Source organism: Miniopterus natalensis, chromosome 12 (assembly GCF_054644295.1).
Source record: "Miniopterus natalensis isolate mMinNat1 chromosome 12, mMinNat1.hap1, whole genome shotgun sequence".
NCBI classification, from domain to species: Eukaryota; Metazoa; Chordata; class Mammalia; order Chiroptera; family Miniopteridae; genus Miniopterus; species Miniopterus natalensis.
The window spans coordinates 3,177,071-3,201,440 of record NC_142092.1 but is presented as its reverse complement, the minus strand read 5'-3'; the positions used below and the strand labels follow the sequence as shown (position 1 = coordinate 3,201,440).

Genomic DNA, 24,370 nt, shown 5'->3' with positions numbered 1-24,370 from the left:
ACGAGGCTGGAGGGTAGGGAATCAGTGTGGAGTTTCATTTCATTCGTTTTGCTGTTTTGCATTGAGAATGTCCTCACGTGTCATTTGCATGTTTAAATTTTTTTGGACTGTTAATGGCTGCAGGAGACACCAGCATCTCGACTCTACTTCTCCTGGATGTCGTGTTAAAGCAAAACTAGACTCCTGTTCTAAATAAGTGCTCCTCAGTTTGTTGTATGCCTTTGGTTTATTCCAAAGTCCTGAAATAATTATTTTACAGTAAGTATTTTGTCCAGTTTTAGGTTTGTTTTAGGGGGAGAGGATTTGCCAATCTTTTCACCCACCATTGCTGGTACTTGGTCATTTAATTTTTACTTGAGATGATTTTTTTTCTGAGCTGATGTTTTCATTTTTATGGAGTCTGTATTATCCGCCCAGGGCAACCGTAACACAGTATCCCGAACTAGGTGACTTAGAACAACAGAAACGTATTTTCTCAGTTATCAAATCTGGAAGACTGAAATCAAAGCGTCGGCAATGCCATGCTCCCTCCAGAGGCTCCCGGGGAGGGTCTATTCTGGGCCTTTCTCTCAGCTCCTGTTGCTGTTGGCACTCCTGGGCTTATAGACGCATCCGTCCAGTCTCTGCCTCTGTGGTCACGTGGATTTTCCTGTGTCTTCACATTGTCTTCCTGTGTGTGTCTTTTTAATGGCTTCAAATAACAGGAGCATAGATATAAAAGTACATTTGTTTAATCAGATAAAGGATTTTTATTTTCAAAACAATAGCAGATACATTACTTGGTGGTATGTTGAATGCTTTCTTTTTGAAATGGAGACCAGTATGGGGACACGTCATCCCCCCTTATTTTCAGCATCCTGCTGGAGGTCCCAGGTAATGAGTGTGGAGGTGAGATGGAAAGAGAGGCAGGAAAGGAGTGAGAGAAGAAAGGGAGAGAGAGGTTAGAGAACAAAAGAAAAGCCATAGGATTGAAGAAACCTAGGCCCTGCCCACAGTGCAGTCTGAGCTTCTGGGACCCGCTGGGACCCTGTGGTGTCTTCCAGGTGACTCCTTTCTGCAGCCAAGTTTAAGAGAGTGCCCTGTCCACTCTTTGTAAATATTTAAGGAGGTGTCATGGTGGTCACACAAAAGCTTTATTTTCCATTTGAAGAAAATGCTATTCATTCCAAAACAAGGTTTTTCAAAGCAAATTTTTGCTGGTTTGAGTTGGTACCCACTTAAGGTATCATTCTTCTGTTATCTGTTCCAGTATTAACTGCTCTTTAAGTGGAAGCAGGTACGTAATTCGTGCCATGGGGTAAGGTACTCAGGGCTCAGCGGTGTTGTGTTTTCTTAGTGTGAGTCCATGTTGGTGCACATAAAAGATATTGTTCCTTTTAACATTACTACTTTTTATTAAAAATTTGGACAGAATAAGATAACTATCTTATTCTAAGAAGCCCTTGCTATAAAATTGATTGTATTGGGGCAAATTATAATTCTTTTCAAGGAATGTTTGTTAAAACTTTCCCTATCTTGAAGTTGATGCATCAGACAAGAGGAGAGGAGACCAGTGTGTGGGTGCTGCCAGCTCACAGAGGGCATGCTTTTTGCCAGCGGGTGCCAGGTGACTGCACTAGCATGTGCTGGCATAGAGGCACTTCTCCTGTTTTTTCTAGATCCAGCACTCTGTAAAGACCAGTTGTCCTTGAAGGAAAAACCCGGCATCCCGGCTGGTCCGCAGCTTCTGAACCAAGCAGGCTCCAGGGAGACCGCTGGGGGCACACCAGCCCCTTTGGTGCCATCCTCCCCACCTGTGACTGCTCTGCCCCAGGATATGGCTGCACCAACCACCAGCCTCAGGCCAGAGCCGGCAAGGGGGTCTGCCATGCAGGCAGGGGGCCCAGTGACCTCTCAAGGGATGGCCAACGAGTGTGACACCCCCCAGCCACTGGCAGAGACTCATGATGCCCAAGCGGTTGTAAGGCCCCTGGATGTGGCGCAAGGGCCTTGCACCTCCCCTATAGAGGCCTCCCATCATCCCACAGGTGTTGGGGAGCCTGCCTCAGCCAAGGAGGCCAACACCCAAATGGAGACCCTTCCAGCTCCAGCCCCTGTGCCCAGTGCCTCCAGCGAGCCCCTTCAGCCTGCCCCAGGCCAGTCCCTACCTCCACTCCCTAATGCTGTGGGAACTGTTGGCCTGGCTACCCCCCAGCTCCCAAGCCCTCCACTGGGGCCCAATGCCTTCCCCCAGCCTCTGTCCGCGTTGGAGTCGGATGGGGAAGGGCCTCTTCCCAAGGTGGGCTTTGTGGACAGCACCATCAAGAGCCTAGATGAAAAGCTGCGAAATCTGCTCTACCAGGAGCACGTGCCCACCTCCTCGGCCTCAGCTGGGACCCCTGTGGAGATGGGCGACCGAGACTTCACCCTGGAGCCCCCAAGAGGGGATCTGTCCTACACGGAGGCCTCCAGGGGGGACCCCGCCTTGCCAGCCCAACTTGTGGTGAGTACTGGCCTTGTCCAGAGATGCCATCCTGGTCAGGGGCCTGGACGGGTGGGGGCCAACTCTCGTCTAGCCATGCAGAGCTGCCTCTGCTCTGAGACCCACCTCTGAGCCGGCCCCGCCCAGTGTGTTTTGCAAGAAGTGGCCTGTTTGGGGATGCAGGTGTGCATGCGCAGGGTCAGGACCCGGCCAGGACCAACTGGTATGTGTGGAGCGCCCAGCACTGTGCCCTGCTCCCTGGGGAGGAGGAGCTCAGCCCTGGGACGGAAGGAGAGGGTTTACAGTTCAGCTGCAGAGATGTCAGCAAGTGAGGCTCCTGGTTCTTTCCTTTCTGTTTCTTCCTCCAGCTGGACAAGTCAGAACTGGCCCCTAGACTCTCGGCTGCCTTGGAGCAGGCTGGATCCTCACCAGTGACAGGTGATGAGCCCCACGTCACCGGCCCTGCCCCGCCCCCAGTGTGCGCGAGATGCCCCAGCCTTCCTTGCTCCAGAGCGCTCTGCATCTTGGGTGGGACCCAGACATGGCAGAGCCCATCATGATGCCTTATTGTATGTTCATGCGCCAGTGAGAAAAAGTCCACTGTCTGTGGAAATGGATGACAGCCCCTCCCCTCAGCCTGGCAGGAGGTGTCAGCCCCCGTCACTTCCACACTGCAGCCTGTCAGTCCAGCTCGAGGCTGACACAGCTCTGGCCTGCTGTGGCTTTCTTTGTTGCATGTGGGAGGGTCTCAGCTCAGGCCAGTCTCCCACCCATTGGCTCTTTCTGCTCCGTCATTCAGTCTTCACAGCAGTTCTGGGAACACAGGTCAGAAATAGGCTGTGTTCCCATTCTGTAGACAGGGAAACTGAGACAGCCTTGGATGACATGGACCTTCCTTAGATACGAGCAGCAGGGCTAGGAATCAGCCCTATTGATCTGCTCCTTCCAAGGCCGCATGAGACCCATTTATTATCAGAACATGTCAGGGAGAGACAGGGTAATGCCATCAGGTGATAGAGATGTCAGGTGAGAGGGTGACACCATCAGGTATGTAAAGATGGCAGATGAGACGGTGTCACCATCAGGTGTGTAGAGATGACAGGTGAGACGGTGACACCATCAGGTGTATGGAGGGCCTCGGTGTGCCCAGGTGTCTGGAGAACGTGCCTCAGGGACCCAAGTGTATTGGGCTGATGCCTCTTCCCTTCCCCAGGTTCTCGGGTGTCTCCTCTGAAGGGCGGGGGAGGTTGGGACGGCTTCTCACCATGGCCCCCTCTCCCTCCCACTGACTCCGCTGCCTTGAGCCACTCCCGCCTTTGTCCTCGGCACTAGCCCAGATAAATGATTTTAATGTTCTTACAGCAGCAGCATCTTTGAGCAATACACTGGGCTCCGATGGAGGATGGGTATCCTCGGGCTCACCTGCAGCACCCAGTGCCCCTCAGGTAGGTAGTTTTCTGCGATGAGACAATGAGGCGATCAGCCGGGTGGTGGAGTTTGCTCTCTGCTGGTGTTCGTGTGGAATCTTTACTTTCCTCTGTTTCCCAAGGGTGCCCCTGCTTCTGCCGTCCCTGCACATCTGGAGCTCACAGACCAGAGCGGCGGGGACCCGGGGGAAAGCTCCGCCACGCCCATGCAGCGCTGCCCCGGGATGCTCACCGAGGGCAGTCAGGCCGGCCACCCCCAGACTCACAGCTCTCTGGCCTCGGGGTCCCCTCGGAAGCAGCCAGAGCAGCAGGATGGCAGCTCACCAGCTAAAACTGTGGGCCGGTTTTCTGTAGTCAGCACCCAGGATGAGTGGACCCTGGCCTCCCCCCACAACCTGCGGTACTCGGCCCCCCCCGATGTGTACCTGGAGGAGGGGCCCCACGGCCCGGATGTGAAGCTGGCCCTGCGGCGTGTGCAGACGGCTTCCTCCATTGAGGTCTGCCCAGACGAGCCTGTGTCCAGTGACTCTGGGGAGGAGTGCCCGCACCGGAGGCCCCCTGTGCTGAAGCGCAGCTCCCTGCCCAGCAGCGGTGGTGGTGTGGCCAGCGACTTTGTGAGGAAGGCCACTGCCTTTCTGCACAGGTCCTCAAGGGCTGGCTCCCCTGGCCCAGAGACACCCAGCAGGATGGGTGTGAAGGTCCCGACCATCAGTGTGACCTCCTTCCACTCCCAGTCATCTTACATAAGCAGTGACAACGACTCGGAGATTGAGGATGCTGACATCAGGAAGGAGCTGCAGAGCCTGCGAGAGAAGTAGGTCCTGTGGGATGGGTGGCCTGCTCCGCTGGGGTCACCGGCCACGGGGCCAGGGCGTAGTGGGCAGCTGAGGTCAAGGCTCCGCCATGTGGAGCGTGGACCAGGTGATGGGGCAGAGGCAGTTGTCGCTGCTGCCTCTTGACCTGGTTCTAGTCTCGTGGCTGTGCCTCTTCACTTCCTGTGGCTGTCCCCTACCCCTGTGGCCCTCAACAGGACAGCCCCGTGCCGCTCGTACCTAGGCCGTCTTCACACTCCACCTGCAAGTGTTGCCTGCCACCACCTGTGGTCAGGGTCCCTGAGATGCGTCTGCACCCTGAAGTCTCCTTCAGGGCAAGAGGGACCACAGTGTAGCTACTAAGGTGGGGAGATGCTGGTGTCCTAGGGAAGGAATGGCTGTGGGCTGAGAGCTCTTGGAGTGGATCCAGAAACTGCCCACAGGCTCCAGGAGCCATAGCACACCTCTTCTCTCCTATTCCTCCCTCTGGGTGGGCAGGCCAGGGCTGTGCCATCTAGGAGGGAGTGAGAGAACTTGCCTGCCCTGCCCTGGACCCAGTCCCCCCTGCCTCCCACCCCTTGGGGGGCCAGCCCCCCCTAACACCATATCCTAGCTGCGGGAGGTCAGGACCAGCCTTGGGGCACCTGATACTTGTAGCTCCTTCCCTTGGTGCCCTGTGACAGTGGAAGGCTGGATGTGGAGCAGCCATTGAGACACTGGTTCCATCCTGGGATGTGATGTCCCAGGAGGCACGGGGGAGGGGCTGGTCTGTACTCTTGGGGGTGTCACCCTGGAAGCCCTCTGTCAGCAAGAACAAAACGAGACTGGGAGAGCCCCGAGGCAGCTACCCTCCACTGTGAGGGAAGCTGTAGAAGAGTGGGAGGGCCTGGGTGCAAGAAAATCAGGGAGAAGCTGCTGTGCACTCTGAGGAGGTCTGGAGATGAGGGGTGGGGCCTGGAGGGGAAGGAGGGGGGCAGGAAGGGAGAGAGGAAGAAGTACCTCAAAGGAAAGGGTCCAGGAGCCTGAGAAAGGGGAAAACCAAGGACCTGAAGTCCTGGTTCTCTGGCCTGATGGGACAGCGGTGGACCCCCATGGAAGGGAGAGACCATTTAGAAGGGGGTGAGGTTTGGACCTGAATTGAGGGGATCGGTTGCTGCTAGATGGGAGGTAGCCTTGTGTCAGACCCCCTGAGCACCCGGTGGGGACATAGGTGCCTGCCTCCCCACCAACATTTGCGGTTCCTAGAACCCCCAGGAGCCCTGTGATTTGAGAGGCCCACTGTAGCCCCTGGGGCTGGGTGGAAGGAAAGGGTGGGCTTTGGGGCAGGAGTTTCAGACAGGAGGTCTCCCCCAAGTTCTAAATCAGATGCTCCCCAGCTCACCAGGCATCCCTCCCCCACTCCAGCCAGCCTCTACCCCAGAACTTCACACTCTGAGAAAGTTAATCTGATGCAATAGCAGTTTTCTGTTTAGAGAATCGTTTTTCTAAAACAAATCTGGCAGGCGTTGAAGACATAATAGGAAAAATTAGAATTTGGCTCCTTCTGTTCAACCATGAAAACACCTGTTTCCCAACCACACACGAAGGAGATGGGCCTGAAGTGAGGCTGAGGGGCTGAGTCCCATGGCTGGGGTGGCTGGGACCCATGAGAGACGGCTGAGGGGATGTTGTCCAGCCCACTGCCACTCCAGTTGCAGGAGGACAGGAGGGGGGGCAAAGGAAGCAGCAGAGGTTCGGCCAGTAAGTCCTGGGGGTCCGGCAGGGGGCTGCTTATCCCTTCTCTGGCTTGTCCTAGAAACTGCCCTTGCCCACAGCCAGTGCGTCCATTCAAGTTGTTTTGTGTGTGTGTTTTAAGTATATCTTTATTGATTTCAGAGAGAGGAAAGGAGGGGGAGAGAGAGAGAGCAACATCAATGATGAGAGAGTCATCGATCAAGCCTGCAACCCGGGCATGTGCCCTGACCGGGAATCGAACCCCGATCGCCTGGATCCTAGGTCGATGCTCAACTGCTGAGCCACGCCCGGCCGGGCAATTCAAGTTTTTTGTTGTTAATGAGAGTGGAAGGGAGGATACAAGGAAAGTCAATTGGTTGCCTCTTGCATGAGCCCCGACCAGGGCTGGCATCAGATCTGCAACCCAGGTACATGCCCTTGACCAGGAGTCGAACCTGCAACCCCTTGGTCCACGGGCTGATGCTCTAACCACTGAGCAAAATTGGCCGGGGCTCCACCCAAGTCTTAAGGAGGTTTCCCACCTGTGCGGCCTGTCAGTTCAGCTCTGTGCCCCATGAGAGTGTTGCCTGAGCTGGAAGCCCCCTCTCAGGGAGGTTTTGGAGCCAGAGCCTCAGGTCCCTGGCTGAGAAAATGGCAGGTACATCAGAACTGGTACCTGCCGGCCTTCCCTCACCGGAGATGCCTCTGGCACTCTCTTTCTTTGTGGGGAGGAGTAACACCTGATAAATAGAGCCAGTTCTGAGCACTGATTATTTTTGTTTTCACCTGTGTGTATGTACAAGGTTTGTATTGTGAGCATAACATGCGAAGGTGTCCATACCGCACTCCCCACCCCAAAATAAAAAAACTAAACTAAAAAACACAGCAGTGTTAGGAGCCTGGATGAAAAACTTGAGTCTCCTTAGGCTGGTCTCTGCAGTTTTGTGTCATTGGATGTTGATGCCAAGGGCCCGCAGTGATTCCCACTTGGTTGAGATGTAAACAAACATTTAAATGAGCCCTGTGTCTCCTTTGAGCAGCCCCATTTGCCCAGGCCGGCCTGCGGGCTGCCCGCCCACTCTCTTGTCAGCCGTGGTCTTTCGGGCAGTGGTACTTGGTTGAAACAACCAGGAGGCCCACCTAACCCTCCCCTACTCTCCTCATTTGCAGGCACCTGAAGGAGATCTCAGAGCTGCAGAGCCAGCAGAAGCAAGAGATTGAAGCCCTGTACCGCCGCCTGGGCAAGACGCTGCCCCCCAACCTGGGGCTGTGGCACACGGCACCCCCCACTGGCCGCCGGAGGAAGACCAGCAGGAGCAAGCTGAAGGCTGGGAGGCTGCTGACCCCGCTGGTGCAGCAGCTCAAGGTCGTGGCCTCCAGCACAGGTCGGCCCTGTGCCCTCCTGGCTGCCCTCACGGGGGCTGGGCTATAGCTGGGCAGACGGAAGGCAGACACCCACACCTGGAAGAGCGCTTCTTGGCTCTCCTTTCATGGGAGCGGGGAAGCTGTTGCAGCTATGGAGGGCTGGGGCTCTGCCCCTGTGCTGTGGCAGGAGGAAAGGACCGCGAGTGGGCAGGTCTCCTGGAAGCCCTCAGCCACCTGTGAACTGTAGTGTGTGGAGGAGGGGTCTCGGGGCCTCCAGAGCTGGGGGCTGCTCCTCCCCACCTGCTGCTTCCTGCAGGATGCTGCCTGGGACAGGGCCATTTCCTCTTAGACATATGCCACCTGCTGACCATGGGGACTGAGCAACTGCCTTGGGGGAGGGGAAGAGTGGTGAGGACCCCAGCCCTTATCCATGACCCCGGGGCACTGAGGGTGCACACTGACCCCAAGCCCCTGCACTCGGGGATGGAGACCCAGTGAGTTGAAATCCTCAGTTGCACCAGGCAGGAAGCCAATGGTAAGCTGACCACAAGCCCTCCCTCTTGGTGTCTCATATAACCTGCAGGGTGCAGGTCCATGATTGCAAGAATTACGCAGGTTCAATGCCAATTCCTAAAGCTGATGAGAGATTAGTCAGAGTGGGGAGGAGGCTTACAGGCTGTGCTGGGCCCCGGTGCGCATCTCCAGAGGGGCCATGACCCTTCCCCTGCATTGTCGACTGGTGGAGACTGGTCGTTTTCTTTAATCTTCCCGACACTCCCACGTGGGTATCCCAGCCACGTGCCCATTACCTGCAGGGACTCGGCTTCTCCAAGGTCACCCAGCAAAGAGCAGAGAGGACAGATGCACGCTGCACTGGCTGGTCTGCCCTGCGGCACCTTACAGTGCCTCTACTCGCTTCTTCCCACCCAGGTCATTTGTCAGACTGCAACAGAGCCCCTCCTGCTAAGGACCCCACCAAAACCGGGGTGGGGCCTGCAGCAGCAGCATCAGACTCCTGTGGGAAGGCAGTTCAGACCCAGCAGCCTTGCTCCGTGCGGGCCTCCTTGTCTGCAGACATCTGCTCGGGCTTAGCCAGTGACGGAGGCGGAGCACGTGGCCCAGGTGATTCCCAGCTTGCCCTTTCTGAGCATGTGCTAGCCACGTAGGGCCTGTGTGGTATAGAGGGGTTGTGAGCTGTGGCCAAGGCTGCCAACAACTTCTTAAAGAAGTGATCGTAGAGGCAGCCTTTGAATGAAAAGAGTGGATGGCCCACCCATCACAGAGTCTTGCTGTAAGTGGCTCAGAGGGAGGCCTGCTTGGCTAGAGAAACTTGGGGAAGATACCAGGACCACTGAGAGGTCAGACGCGGTGTCTGCTGTTGATCTGTGCTGGGTGCCAGGCACTGGCCCGCCCTGCCCCTTCCCTGCTAAGCACGGGTCCGGAAGGACTGCTGGGGGACCAGGGCTCAGCTCCTGAGCTGGGAGCTTGGCCTTGAGGAGGGACTGCCGTGGGCACAGCAGCTGTATGACAGGGTGCTTCACCCGCGCCGTCTCTGTCCAGAGACATGGTGACTGCTGCCACGGCCGGTCCCCGCCCTGCCCCGCACGCTCTCCTGGGTCTGCCTCTCTTCCACTCCAATGCTTCCTCCTTTACATTATGTGGCCAGTGGCTGTGTCCTCTGGGCTGGGCTGGGTGCAGCCGTGGATGCTAAGTGACGAGGCTGATGTGGCTGGTGGTGTAGGAGGAGGCCGGAGACTGTACTTGATGCCTGTCTCTTTGTTTTCTTCCCTCTATATTCATTTGCAGGCTGGACGGTTTACCACCCAACGTCTGAGAGAGTGACCCATAAGTCTAGTAGCAAACCTCGCGCTCGATTCCTCAGTGGACCCGTGTCTGTGTCCATCTGTCTGTATTTGTTCTTTTGTATTTTATCACTTCCTGGCCCTTGGTTTCTCCCCACCCTCTCCCTGTTTTCATTACCTTTCATACATTTTATAGGATGCCTCCCCTATGCCATTGACCTCGGTTATTTAATATGGAAAATGGGGCCCGTCCACACCCACCCTTCTGGCCCCAGAAAGCACCCATGCATGCTCTCAACTCCTGCCCCGCACCTATAGCATGTGCAGTGGCCTGCCCACGCCCAGCCTCAGCGCTCCGCCCCGGTCCCCAAGGTGTTCTGCACTTCTCTTGTCACTTTTTTTTTAAACGTTGGACGTACTTTTATTTCTGTTGCAATTGTGACAAATACACACGTCCACTGTCCCCAGTTCCAGCAACAACAAAAAGACAGCCCCGGCCTCTACATGCATGATGTGTTCCACATGCGCCTGGACTTTGAAGACACGCATGTAGTGACCGAGACAGGGCTAGATCACTACAGGGTACAGCTTCTGTACAAGGGCACGTCACAACATCTAGTCCTGTCCACCCCCCCACCCCCCCGCTCCCTGCATGTGGAAATGCTGAGCACCCACTCCAGCTAGGACACCCCAGCCCCTGTCTCCACTCTGCTCACCTCAGAGTGTCCCAGTTCTGGGAGAGGTGATTCCCAGCCTCCCACCACGCTCTCCACCCGGGCCCTGCCCCTTCGGGTTTTCTCTCTAGCTCCTGCACTTTACTGGGTGTGCTTTCCTCTTATCCCAGGGACTTTAGAGGTGAAGTCAGTTATGCAGTTCCACAATGCCCTGCGAAACCAACACTCAGCCCCAGTTGTCTTCAGAGTCCCTGGAATGCCCTCCTCGTACCCGGGACTCATGTCCAGGAATGGGGTACCTGCTCAGGGCCGCCCCAAATTGTTTTTATCCCTCAGATGGATGGGCAAGTGAATAAAAGGCTGTGGGCTTTTCAGGTTTTTGTTTTTTAACAGAAAAATTAAGCTTTTTATCAATTGGATTGGACATGCTGGTTTGGGCATGTGGCTTTTTGCTTGTACAATAAAGATACATTGTGTTTGTGGGACCTGAGGCCACATCCATCCCCGTCAGAGGGCCTGGGGCGGCCTCCCCTGGCAGGTGGGACAGGCCGGAGGCCCAGGACCAGGTAGAAATGCCTGGGGACTGCCTGGCACTCTTCATCCACTGACAGATGCCGGGTTCAGCTTGAGGGTCACTGGGCTGCTGGTTAGTTGTCAAGTTAGATGGGGGGACAGGAGGGAAGCCTCAGTCACAGCTCTCTGCTGACTCAACGTTCCTCTGCCCCTACGTGCATGGCTGTTACCGGGAAGCTGTGGTGTGATGACACTTGGGTCCCCAGGTGTCTCGTGCTCAGATGGGTGACTGTGTTCCAAGGACGCGGGTGGTGTCCCCAGGGCACGTGGAGTGAAACCTGAGTGAGCAGCACAGGCCTCCGCTCAGATCGTCACCACTTTACCTTTTGTTTTTAGGTTTCTGTTTTTTTCACTGTTACTGTTCCAACATAAAAGAAATACTTGACACACTGCAGGGACAAAGAGATTAGGTTTTGTTTCTGTCTCGGCCCAGAGGAAATGGATGTGCAGGCACAGCTTGGGGCAGACCGGTGGCTTGTTTCCTCGGATGCTGTGAATATAATGGTACTGCGTTTGCACAGCCCAGTTATTTTCAGGCTGTGATGTGGCCTCCATGTGCTCTGAGGCTGCTGCTGAGGAGAGTGCTTGGCCAGCTCTGGGCCCTCTTCCCCACAGCCACAAGGACAGGGGTTGGGAGCTGAAGACAAACTCCCCAGCTGGTCCAGTGGGGCCAGAGGAGCTTGACACCCCCTACCCCCCTTCGGTCCTGGTATCCACCCCACTGGCCCTCTGGGCTCCTCCTGGAGCCACCGTCTGCTGGTTCCTGGGTGACCAAGTGGCATATGACTGGAGGGAAGTTCAGAGCTGGTCTGGGAGGCCTGAGAAGTGGTACAGGGAAGCCGGAGGTAAAGCTGAGAAAGGTTTTCAATTCCCTGCTCTGAAAGGAAGACAAGCCTTGAAAAATCAACTCTGTAAAGTTTTGAAGTATAGGAAATCCCAGCTTCCCTGAAACTCGGAGAAGATGAGAGAGGCTGGAGATGGGTGGTGGCACCCAGGGCAGAGCTGTAGATGGTTCCAGGGGCCCCGGGCGACCGCATGTGGGAGAGACAGCCAGGCCCGAGACAGCGAGCGTGGGGAGGTCACAGCCTCAGCACCTCCTTGGGGTGGCTGTCAGTCAGGCCTGCTGTCGGGTGGGCAGGCCCCAAGGTAGGGCCGGTCCCTGAAGCAGGCCAGACCCCAGATGTAGTGTCCATCCTACAGGGCCCTCCTGCTCTGCTGAGCAGTTTGGGGCAGCTTGGGTCAGGTTGCAGAAGTGATGGTGTCCTAGTGTCCTGTTGGTTAGAAATTGTGGTCAGACCCGTTGACCCTCCAGGCCTCTGGCTCCTCCGAGACCTCTCTCTACGCACGGAGCCATTGTGCTCTTCTCTGTGTCTTTGACAATGTGCTTGGCATCCATCCTGCAGCAGTTTTTTCTCTGGGACCCCCGTTGCCACTGTGCAGCTCCCTAGATCCTGCCCTCACCCTGATGTGTTTTTCTCCCTCCCTCCCTGTGGGGACTTGCTGCTGTGCGTTTGAGAGAGGGCCCAGGGGCAGGGTGGAGTACCCAGGGAGGAAACCCCCTACCTACAGCGCCCACCACGCCTTAGCTCACCCAGGTCAAATTGGTGAGCAGCTGGCACTGCGGGCTGTTCAAGGGGCTGACCAACCCCTGTGCTCAGGGCCTGTGCATCCCAGACAGGATGCACCCCAGGACAGAGCCGAGGCGCATTGCTGCCCAGTTCCTGCTCCACAGACCAGTTTTGGCACCTTTCTCAGCTTGAGAACTTGGTGGCTCAGTTCATAGACACCTGGAGCAGCACTTTGGTGCCATCTACCCGTTTTCTTCTCTGTGCCAGGACCGAGTGCGTAGTGCTGCTGTCAGGGTGAGGCCGGCCTATCGGCGATGTGCCTTTCATCATGGGGGTGGGGAGCCCTGGTCGGTCTGCAGAGCTGGCCCGGCAGCTCTCCTGACCCTCATCAGTATTTGAACACATGATATACGACAAGTGTGAGGTAGCTGTCGGGCCTGGCCCACTTTTAAGCAATCTGTTTCCATCAGACACCCTGGAATCCCAGGCATCCTCCTGGCAGCCAGCAAAGGTCTAGAGGGTGGCAGGTGCCCAGCAGGCTGATTGTCTACGTCAGGAGCAGCCTTTTCCTGTGCCCAAGTGGCCTAGGGGCCTCACCTCACTGCGGGCTGGGGCACCACCCTGACCCCGGGGTGTGCCATGAGGGAGAAGGCCGGCCACTGTGGAGCCTCCTGCGACACGTGCAGCACCAGACAAGTCACAGGCCATCCTGTTGCTGCCCTTTTGCAGGCTGGGAAGAGTGGTTTTCCTGCCCCACATGGACACTTCCCTGAGTAGTTCTGGGGCCTGGAAGCTGGCTCTTCTCTTTCCAGGGCCTTGGCATAGGACAGAGACCTACAGGGGGCATCTCCACTCTCCACGGGAAACTAGGAGTGGGGCTGGTTGAAACCCCTATACCCATGTGGGCCTCCTGTGGCTTCCTTCTGAGTCCTGTGTTAGACGCGGGGTTCTTGACCTTGCATTGCTGCCTGGCAGCTCTGTGGGCAGGAACCAGGGGGAAGGCTGCTGCACAGTGTGGGTTGATGTGATGGGGTGGGGCTTGTCTGCTGGATGCTCTCTGGTAGCATCAAGGCCAGGCTCTGGACCAGACACTGGGCTGTGGCTTGAGCGAGGGCTGGTCACCACCCCGTGGTGTCTGCACTCAGTGCGCAGCATGAACTCAGTGTGCAGGGCCCCAAATGTGGTTGGTCTGAGTTAAAAGTTCAGGGAGAGCAGGAACTGGCTGTGCTCTGGTCACCGCAGGCCTGTGCGTGGCATGGCTATGGAAGCCAGCACGTATGGTGTGGCTAATGGCCTTAACCCTGGATTTCTAGTGAGGTCTGTCTGGGGCTTTAATTGCAGGCCCAGGTTCCCTAAGGTGGTTCTGAGCAGGCAACTGGCTGTGGGTGGTCCTTGCACAGGGCGTGGGGAATCAGCCCTGAACACAGGGCTCTAGCCTGGGAGGGCCCAGAGCAGCTGCTCAGAACCCCTTAGGCTATGGGGACCCGGCTGGGCCTTTGGTCCCATGTTTGTGATCACCGGCAGGGGACTGGAAGCTAAGGCTCCTACCACAAAAACTGGACGGGGAGTGTGCCCTCCCTGGTGTCCCACATGGTCCCTGAGCTGATCCTCCCCCGCCAAGCAGCCCCAGAGGGCCCTGTGCTCCCAGTAGGGCTCCACCTGGAACACAGACCAGCAAAGGAGCTTCAACATCCCCACTAGGAGTTGACCGGTCTGGACTGCTGTTTGTCCTTTCGTTTTTATGAGCAATTAGAGATCCCAGCGGAACATCACCTCCCTTTCCCAAGTCCGCCTCAAGAGTACATAGCTGAACTGAAAGAGCAGCTGAGTCCAGTCGCACAGCTGCTCCTCGGGTTGCTGGGCTCAGTCGCTGCCCCCGGTCCCCAGGCACGGGAGGGGGTGGTGTGTCTTCCGGGTCAAGCACCCGGAGCCTGCAGCTGCCGATGCCCCCTAGGGAGCAGCGTGGTTGTGTGCAGGGCGCCCACTCCTGGGGAGTGCTATGGGCTGGAACCAACAGGCCCTCCACTCTAGGGCAGCCTTGCTGAGTGACCTTGGGGATGCCTGAGCCCTCCTTGTCTGTCCCACCTCTGCTGGCCTGACTCCCTGGAAGGCAGGGTCAGCCAGGTGTGCAGCCCCTCCGGGCCAGTGCGTCTGCTCGCCACGCCAGGCACTAAAGTCGGCGTGTCGCCTGTCCGTCTGTCAGCTTAGACGGGCACTGGGGTCCAGCAGCCCTTAGTAGTGGTGCAGCGACCGGGAGCCCTTGCTGCTCTCCTGGGCAGCGAGCACCGGATGAGGCCAGTGTAGCCGAGCCAGAGTAGCCTGCTCCCCACCTCCCTACGTGGACTGCTTGTATTTCCTTCCCGCCCATGGCTCGCCTGGTCAGCGCCGCTGTCAGACCCGGGATTGGCCTCAAACCTGCAAAACAATGTATCTTTTTGCACTTGGAAAACCTCCCGTGGGCCTCAGCCTGGCAGAGCCAGGCCCGTGCCAGTGAGCACGTGCTCGCCTGGCTGACACTCGTGGGGCTTCTTGCTGAGATAGTGGGGCTTCTGAAAGCCCCGTGTTTAAAAGCCACGTGGTGCGCTTTGCCCATTTTTCAGTTTGGTTTGGTTTTCTTCCTTTCCTTTTTTTCTCTCTTTTTGGAAGACGTTTCTAGAGACACACACGCCTCACTCTGAACCTGGGCTTGGCCCTGCAGCCCACCCCTCAGCGAAGTTCATATGAACTGCACACTGGCTCGGGGACGCCCAGGGAGCCCTGGAGGCTGCGCCTTTCCTCTGAGCTGCCGGCCTCCGCGCCTCCTCGCACTCTGATGACCTTGCTTAGTGTGGTGGCTCATCCCGTGCGCACCGTCCCGCCTAACCCCGTGGTCTTGTGTTGTTTCTTCTCCCTTGCAGGGTCCGCCCTGAAGCGTCTCTGTCTAGGCAAAGAGCACAGCAGTCGTAATTATCGGGTTCTTTTCACCCCTGTCCGCTCTCACCGCATGGGCTTGATTGTGGCTGGTGCCCATCAGGGTTTCCATGGCCTGGCCTGCAACCACGGCTGGCGGGCAGACAGGCGAGGGCCTGCTCTGTGCCCATCCTCCGTGGGCTCCACTTTGCCTCGACCTGGCTGGGCGGCCCCCGCGCCGCCCCTTTGCACCTCCATGGCTCTTGCCCTTGTGCATTCTGGCCAGTTCACATCTAACAGGTTGTCCTCTGGAGCATCCCACAGGACCATTTGGCTCCTTTTCTAAAATGGTAGGAATGAGGATTTCCTTGCCGTGCTAAAGATGGGTGCCAGAGGAGAGATCCTGGGACAGATGGGCATCAGTCTGCTGGGCCGCCCACCGCTCTCATTGCGAGCCTGTTTCCCCCCCCCCCTTTTTTTCTGGCTGAAACATTCACGTAGACGTAGCTCGTGTGTAGAATCTCATTACTAATGTTTAACTGTTGTGTCTGTGCTTTTTTGTTGCTAGCCACTAAAGTAGACTACATTTTGCAATAGCTTGTTTGAAGAGATGGTCATTAGGTTATTTTTAAATGCAGAACTTTTAAAAAGTGGCTTATTCAAATTTGCCAACCAGAAATTATGTTGGAAGAAGGGAGGGGACACAATTTATTTTAAAAATACAAGGTCCTGTTTTGGTCGTTTAAACCAAATCTTTCAATGAAGTGGTGAGCGCCCTCATCTTTGCCCCGCTCTCGCTGAGCCACACCACCCAGGCCTGCAGCGCCTGACTTCCCAGCCCCTCTGGCTGTAGGCAGCAGCCCCTCAGAGGCGCCCAGGTTGTGGGCCCATTACCAACTGAAGGCTCTAGGTTTGTGCCCTTTATTAGCACCTTCCCCAGTGCTCTGGCGAGGAGAAGTGCAATTTCCGTGTTTTAAATTCCAAACTACCAAGCCACTTAAATTCACAGGAATGCCAGTGACCCATCCTATTACAAGCATTTCCCTGTGTGAGAAGTGTAGCAGCAGCTGCTGGGCACAAAGCCTCCACTTTGAGTCCTAATGTTAGAGCTAAGGGTACAGAGGCCTGAACAGTTTGCCCCTAGTCTGCCAGGAGCTTCCTGAGCGCTCTCACTCCCGGGTCTGGCAAGCCTGAGCAGTATGGGCACAGTGAGTGCTGAGTAAGGCTGCTAGCAGCTGGGGTCCTGTCCCCGGCTTGGCTGATGAGATGGGTGACTCAGCCCAGTCCCCTGTGGCCTGTGGAAATGCCTCACCATGTCTAAAATTGGCATATGGTTCCCTAATGCCGACCATCTCCTGAAGCAAGGTGTTGCCTAGCCTACGCGAGACCATTGAATGACTGCAGCTGCCCCTGTTGCTGGCAGACGATGTCACCAACCCTGGCCTGTATGTGCCTTCCCAGGGTCCTCCACCAGCAGCCTGGTCCCAGGCCCCGAGTCAGGCCCCTCACCTGCCCTGCATGTCCAGGCTCAGGTGAACAACAGCAACAACAAGAAAGGCACTTTCACGGATGATCTGCACAAGCTGGTGGACGAGTGGACCAGCAAGACGGTGGGGGCTTCGCAGCTGAAGCCATCGCTCAACCAGCTGAAGCAGACACAGAAGCTGCAGGACATGGAGGCGATGGCTGGCTGGCCCCCGACCTCCGGTGAGGTGCGGGTGGTAAGTGGGGCATGGCCGGGTCAGAGGGATGGAGTGGGAGCGAGGCTGTGACCCCAGATCTCAGCAGAGCAGCTGCTCTCAGCATGGCACCTCGAGGTGAGGCTGCCCCTGGCCTGGTGCTGCAGCCTGGTCCTGGCAGGCCCAGCTCTACCCGTCTTCCCTGTGACCTCAGGCTGGAGTTGGGGGTGGGGTCTGCATACTGCCCCCAGGGCCACCCCTTGTTGGGCTCAGGTGTGCCTGGACCAGCTGGGGCAGAAGCCAGGAGCTGTTGTCTTAGGTTCTGCCCTGCAGTGCATTCCTGGGTCAGGACTGCAGGCTTCAGCCCGACTTGGAGGAGCATCCCCTTTTTCAGTGTTCTGGAGGCGTTACTGCAAGATTGTGTTACTTCTTTCTGAAGTGTTTAGCAAAGTTCACTGGTGAGACCATCTGGGCTGGGAGTTCTTTTTTTGAGTGTTGGGAGGTTCCCCTATGACCTTTTATTTTGAAAAATTTTAAACACAGGAAACAGAAATTCTGCAGTGAACTCTCATGTACCTCCTGCCTCACGCTGGGGGTTGACATCTTGCCGGTTTTTATCACATGTGTCCATCCCTTGAGAGTAAGGTTTCATTATGGATTCAATTTCCTTTATAGTTTTAGTACCATGTGGAGCTTCTCTTTCTGTTAAACTCTGCTTTTCTAGCAATTGGTACTTCTCTAAATTTATCTAAGTTTTCAGATTAATTGGCATTAAAGTTCACATATCTCCTCTTTCCGCAGCGCAGGGCCTACGTGCTGCCTTGTTTTTCTCTCCTGGTATTGGTGCCTTCTGCGTGGGTGCACTTTACTTTCTTTAGGGTTTAAATACTGAATCAGCCTCTTCAAGGAACTTTTCCTGTATTGTACGTTTCATGAACTTCTTCCTTTTATTCTTTCTTTCCATCTGTCTTTGGGTTACCTTTTTGTTGTTGTTCTAGAAAGTTTCTTGAGATGTACAGTTCGTTGATTTCCAGCCTTTTTTCTTTTATAATACGGGCTTCAGTCTACAGAATCCCGCTCATGGTTTACCCGCAGCCCACAGCTTCTGTTAGGTAACGTTTTCTTTGACCCTCAGTTAAAAATATTTTGCAGTTTCCAGTATGATTTTAAATACTATAGTTGTTAATTTCCTCGTGATCTTTATATTAACTTAGATTTGGTTTATATAACTTAGGTTTGGTTTTGTTTTCCCTAATTGCACTGATAAGAACAAACTTTGAGTGTTCTCAGTTTGTTGAAATTTGCTGGGACTGGCTTTTTGCCTCAGTTGTCAGTCTTGGTCACTGCCATGGATGACTGAGGCCCGTCTCTTTCATTCCCTCTGATGTCCTACTTCTAGTCTGAGCTTCCTGATTTCTCTCCTGAGTGACGGCAGCACCCTTCTGACAGGGACGCCTCCATCAGCCTGACTCCTCAAGCACTTCCATTGTTCTGCAACAAAGTTGAGAATCTTTAACATGGCCCCAGGGCCCTGCAGGGTCTGCACCCAGGGCCAGCTTGTGTCAGCTCTGCCCTGTGGAGCCCACACCCCACCCATCAGTGCTGCTAACCCTGTTGTTCATATGGTTGAGTCTTAATAAGGGGTTTTTTTGTTTTTGTTTCTTTACCATTTTTTGTGGTAAATCTAAATAACAAAATGTACCAATTTAATAATTTTTAAGAGTTTAATTCAACAGCATTAAGTATATTCACAGTGTTGTACAGCCATCACCACTCTCCATTTCTAGAACATTCTCACTGTCTCAGACAGAAACTACTCACTAAGAAGCGACTACTCAGTGCGCTCCTCCAGTACCTCTGGTTACCCAGCCCTGTTAACTTTTATTCTGCTCTCTGCTTCCACAAATTTGATGCTAGCTTACCTCGTGTAGGTGGAATCATGTAACATTTGTCCTCTCTTGTCCGGCTTCATTCACTTAATGTTTTCAAGGAACATCCGTGTTATAGCATGTTTTAGAACTTCATTCTCACCTCCTCCCCGATCTTAAGTACAAGTTCATTGGCATTAAATACATTAATGTTGTTCAGCTATCACCACCATCCATCTCCAGAATTTTTTTATCTTGCAAAACTGAAACTCTATTCATTGAAAATTAACTCCCCATTTACCCCCCCACCCCACCCCGCCCTGCCCCTGGCAACCACCATTCTACCTCCTGTCTTCATGAACCTGACTACTCTAGGTCCCCATATAAGTGGAATCATACAGTATTTGTCATTTCATAATGTCCTCAAGGTTCACCTATGTTGTGATATGGGTAAGAATTTCCTTCCCTTTAAAGGCTGAGTAGCATTCCGTGTGTGTGCGCCGTTTTGTTCATTTGTTCATCCATTGGCGCTGGGCTGCTGCTGCATTTTGCTGTTGTGACCAGCGCTCCTGTGAATGTGATATACCAAGAGCTTGTTGAGACCCTGCTTTCAGTTCTTTGGGGTAAGTGCCCAGAGTGGAATCACTGGATCACATGGTAATTCCATGTTTAATGTTTTGAGGAATTGCCAAACTGCTTTCTGTGGTGGCCGAACCCTTTTTACATTCCCACCAACAATACACAGAAGTTCCATTTCTCCTCATTTTTGTCAATACTTTTAATTGATTTTTCAGCAGCTGCCATCCTAATGGGTATGAGGTGTGGTATCTCACCGTAACTTAGATTTGCATTTCTGTCTGTAATGATTAGTGATGCTGAAATGTTTTCATGTGCTTATTGGCCATTTGTGTACCTTCTTTGGGAAATTAACAATTCAAGTGCTTTACCCATTTTAAAATAGCATTGTTTTTTGTTGCTGACTTTTAGTTCTTTATTCTGGATATTAATACCTTATCAGACATATGATGTGCAAATATTTTGTGTCAATCTGTGGGTTGCTTTTCTGCTCTGTGCATAGTGCTTTTTGATGCACAAAAGTTTTTAATTTTCATGAAGACCAATCTATCTATTTTTTTATTTTCTTGCCTCTGTCTTTGGTGTCATATCCAAGTAATCATTGCCAAGTCCAATGTCATGAAGATTCCCCTGTGATTCCCTCTAGGAGTTTAATAATTTTAGCTTTCATGTATTCCTTTAATCCACTTTGAATTAATTTGTGTATGTGGTGTTAGGTAAGGGTTCAACTTCATTCTTTTGCATATGGATATCCAGTTTTTCTAGCAGTATTTGTTGAAAAGACTGTCCTGTCCCCATTGAATGGATTGGCACCCTTGTTGAAAATCAGTTGACCATATGTGCAAAGGTTTATTTCTGTATTTTCTATTCTGTTCCATTGGCCTATATGTCAGTCCTTTTGCCAGTATCATACTATTTTGATTCTGTAGCTTTGTGGTAAGTTTTGAAACCAGGAAGTGTAAGTCCTCCAACTTTGTTTTTCTTTTTCAAGATTGTTTTGGTTATTGGTGGTCCCTTGAGAATCCTAATAATGGGGTTTTTTAGGATGGGTTTTTTATTTCTTGAAAAAATGCCATTGAGACTTTAATTGTGATTGCATTGAATCTGTATATCACTTTGGGTGGTATTAACATATTAACAATACTAAGTCTTCCAATCCATAAACATAGGATGCCTTTCCATTCATGTCTTCCTTAATTTCTTGTAGTTTTCAGTGTGTTAGTCTTTCAGCTCCTTACATTTATTCCCAAGTATTTTATTCTTATTTATACTGTTGTGAATATTGTTTTCTTAATTTCCTTTTTAGATTACTCATCATTAACATATGGAAATACAACTGATTTTGTACCCTGCAACTTTGCTGAATATATGAATTAGCTCTAACAATTTTTTTTGGTGGATTTCTTAGGGTTACCTACATATAAGATCATGTCACCTCTAAACAGAGATAATTTAACTTTTACTCTCCAATATGGTTGCCTTTTGTTTATTTATTTTGTTTTATTACTTTTGCTGTGTTATTTTCCTTGCCTAATTTCTCTGCCTGGAACTTCCAACACTGTATTGAATAGAAATGGGAAAAGCAAGGAGCCTTGTCTTGTTCCTGACTTTAGAGGAGAGGCCATCAGTCTTCACTATTGAATATGATCTTAGTTATGTGGTTTTTAAACACATGTATATGGCCTTTATCATATTGAGGGAGTCCATTCTGTTTCTAGTTTGTTGAGTGCTTTTATCATGAAAGAGTGTTGGATTTTGTCAAATGCTTTTTCTGCATTATTGATATATCACATTGATTTTCATAGGTTAAACCAACCTTGCATTCCTGGGATAAATTCCACCTAGTCATGGTGTATACTCCTTCTAATATGCTACTGAACTCATTTTGCTAATATTTTAATAAGGATTTTGCCATCAGTATTCATCAGAGCTATTGGTATGTAATTTTCTCATGTTATATTTATATTGTTTCAGTATCAGGATAATGCTGGCCACGTAGATTGAGCTAGGAAGTGTTCCCACCTCTTGAACTTTTTAGAAGAGCTTGAGAAAGATTCTTGTTCTTTCTTTTTTAAATGTTGGTAGAATTCACCAGTGATGCCATCTGGTCCTGGGCTTTTCTTTGTTGAGAGGTTTTTAATTACTGATTTAATCTCACTATTGTTATAGGTCTATTCAGATTTTCTGTTTCTTCTTGATTAAGTTATGGTAGTTTGTGTGTTTAAAGAAATTTTTCTATTTTATGTAAGTTATTCAGTCTGGTGGCTAAAACATTGTCAATTTGTTCTTTTCAAAGAGCTAATTTTGGTTTTATTGACTTAAGATCTTTTTTCTTTTTTAATCTTCACTGAGGATATTTTTCCCATTGCTTTTCAGAGGAAGTGGGAGGGAGGAAGAGAGAGAGGGAGAGAGAAACATCAATCTGAGAGATACACATCAATTGGTTGCTCCCCACACACACCTCAACCAGGGCTAGGTATCAAGCCTGCAACCGAGGTATGTGCCCTAAACCGGAATTGAAACCAGAACCCTCAGTCCTTGGGCTGATGCTCTAACCACTGAGCCAAACTGGCTAGGGCTAAGATCTTTCTTTTTTAATGTAGGGTTTACAGCCATAAATTTCCCTCTGAGAATTTCTTTTTCTTTTTTTTTCTTTTTCTTTTTTAATAAATTAATTTTTTATTTATCTTTATTGTTGAGAGTATTATAGGTGTCCCATTTTCCCCCCCAATTGACCCCCTCTACTTTGCTCCCACGCTCTCTCCAGGCCTTCACCCCATTATTGACTGTGTCCATGGGTTATGCATATAACTTCTTTGGTCAGTCTCTTCCCACCCTCCACCCCCTTCCCTCTTCCTCTGAAATATGATCGCCTGTTGCATGCGTCAGTGTCTCTGGGCCTATTTAGTTCATCAGATTTTTAAATTCATTAGCTTCTTAAAGGAGACCCTTCAACTTTTCCTGTAGTGCTGGTCTGGTGGTGACGAATTCCTTTAGCTTTTTCTTACCTGGGAAGCTCTTTATCTGACCTTCAGTTCTAAATGAAAGCTTTGCTGGGTAGAGCAGTCTTGGTTGTAGTTCCATGTTTTTCATCACTTTGAATATTTCTTGCCACTCCCTTCTGGCCTCCAAAGTTTGCGTGGAGAAATCAGCTGACAGTCATATGGGTGCTCCCTTGTAGGTAACTAACTGCTTTTCTCTTGCTGCTTTTAAGATTCTCTCTTTGTTTTTAACCTTCGGCATTTTAACTGTGATGTGTCTTGCTGTGGGCCTCTTTGGGTTCCTCTTGTTTGGGACCCTCTGTGCTTCCTGGACTTGTAAGTCTATTTCTTTCCCCAGGTAGGGGAAGTTCTCTGTCATTATTTTTTCAAATAGGTTTTCAATTTCTTGCTCTCTTTCCTCTTTTTCTGGCACCCCAATAATACGAATGTTGGGCCTCTTAAAGTTGTCCCAGAGGCTCCTTATATTATCTTCATATTTCTGGATTTTTTTTTCTTTTTGCTCTTCTGGTTGGGTGTTTTTTGTTTCCTCATGTTCCAAATTGCTGATTTGCTTCTCAGCGTCCTTTACTCTACTGTTGATTCCCTGTAAGTTATTCTTCATTGCAGTTCCTGTAGCCTTCATTTCAAATTGGTACTTTATTATGTTATCAGTTTTCTCAGTTATTTCCCTAATAGTCTGCTTAAACATCCTTATAAACAAAATTGTGAACTCTGTATCTGTTAGCTTGCTTGGATCTATTTCATTTAGTTCCTCTTCTAGAGATTTCTTCTGTTCTTTCCTTTGTGACATGTTCTTTGCCTCCACATTTTGCCTGCTTCCAGGTGTTTGTTTCTATGTATTAGGTAGAGCTGCTATGTCTCCTGGAGTTTGTAGAGTGGCTTTGTGTGTAGTAGGTGTCCTGTAGGGTCCAGTGGCTCAGCCTCCCCAGTCACCTGAGCTCGGCCTTCTAGGTGCTCCCCTGTGTGGGCTGTGTGCACTGTCCTGTTGTAGTTGAGCCTTGGTTGCTGTTGGCGTCACTGGGAGGAATTGACCCCCAGGCCAATTGGCTGTGAGGACCAGCTTCAACTACAGCCAAAGAGCTGCTGTGCTGGAGACACCCCTATGGAGCAGGATTTATTTCAGTGGAGCTTTGGTGTTCACCAAGTGCACCCCTTGAGTGTGTCACTCGTGGATGTGGTAGGGTTGTAATCCAGCGTGGCCGAGCCTGGCCACCAGGTGCACTGTCTCTGAGGCCTCCCGGGAGGTGCACAGTCAGCCTGTGCCAGTGCCTTGCCCAGGGCCACCCAGCATGACCTACACAGCAAACCGTAGTTGGCTGCTACTTGTGCTGGGCTTGGAGGTGCCCAGGAGAGGCCAAGCTATGAGTCAATGCAACTGCTGCTAGTGCCAGGCCTGGGGCCACTTATCAAGCCGTATGGGGCCCACTGCTGCTTGTTTGAGAGATTTTAGGAAAGTCCTAAGCATGGGGCTCGTGAGGCCACTTGCACAGAAAAGCCCCTGGAAATGGCCTGGATGAGCTGCAGGTGGGGAGGGCGGGGCCTCCGGGAATCACGGGGCGGGGCCAAAGGTGTGAGTCAGGTGCTGGCGATTCAAACATGGCGCCTGCCCTCCTGCTGCGCCTGGGAGGACTTGCCAAAGGAACAGTGGCCTCTGCAGCTCTTCTGCCTGGGAGAAAGCCGCCCTCCGCCTCTCGCCCCGATTTCAGGCAGGTTAGTTCCCCCCGAGTGTCCCGGGTCCTTTCAGGCTGCTGCCCAGCGCTGGGCTCAGAGGGAGCGGGTCCGAGTGAGTCCGTGCCGGGCCCTTTAGAGGAGCTGCTGGGGCTCCCGCAGCCTCCACGTCCCTCAGCGACAGTCCCCGCCGGTGTCACAGCCCGGAGTTGTGGGGACGTCTCTTCCCGGCCCTGAAGCCCTGGGCTGGGGCCTGCGGTGGGGCTGGGACCCCTCGCTACTCCGGGAAACCC

At 52.5% G+C, this 24,370-nt stretch overlaps 1 protein-coding gene across 1 annotated transcript in view; it reads left to right on the top strand.

Moving 5' to 3' along the window:
- WNK2 (WNK lysine deficient protein kinase 2) overlaps positions 1 to 24,370 on the top strand; it is a 122,409-nt gene that overhangs the window by 82,691 nt on the left and 15,348 nt on the right. Inside the window, exons 19-27 of the mRNA XM_087822508.1 lie at positions 1,659 to 2,482; positions 2,830 to 2,899; positions 3,824 to 3,906; positions 4,011 to 4,702; positions 7,584 to 7,798; positions 8,709 to 8,900; positions 9,585 to 9,683; positions 15,293 to 15,337; positions 16,746 to 17,005. Coding sequence (XP_087678634.1) covers positions 1,659 to 2,482; positions 2,830 to 2,899; positions 3,824 to 3,906; positions 4,011 to 4,702; positions 7,584 to 7,798; positions 8,709 to 8,900; positions 9,585 to 9,683; positions 15,293 to 15,337; positions 16,746 to 17,005 — 2,480 coding nt within the window. The remainder of the gene's footprint in view (positions 1 to 1,658; positions 2,483 to 2,829; positions 2,900 to 3,823; positions 3,907 to 4,010; positions 4,703 to 7,583; positions 7,799 to 8,708; positions 8,901 to 9,584; positions 9,684 to 15,292; positions 15,338 to 16,745; positions 17,006 to 24,370) is intronic.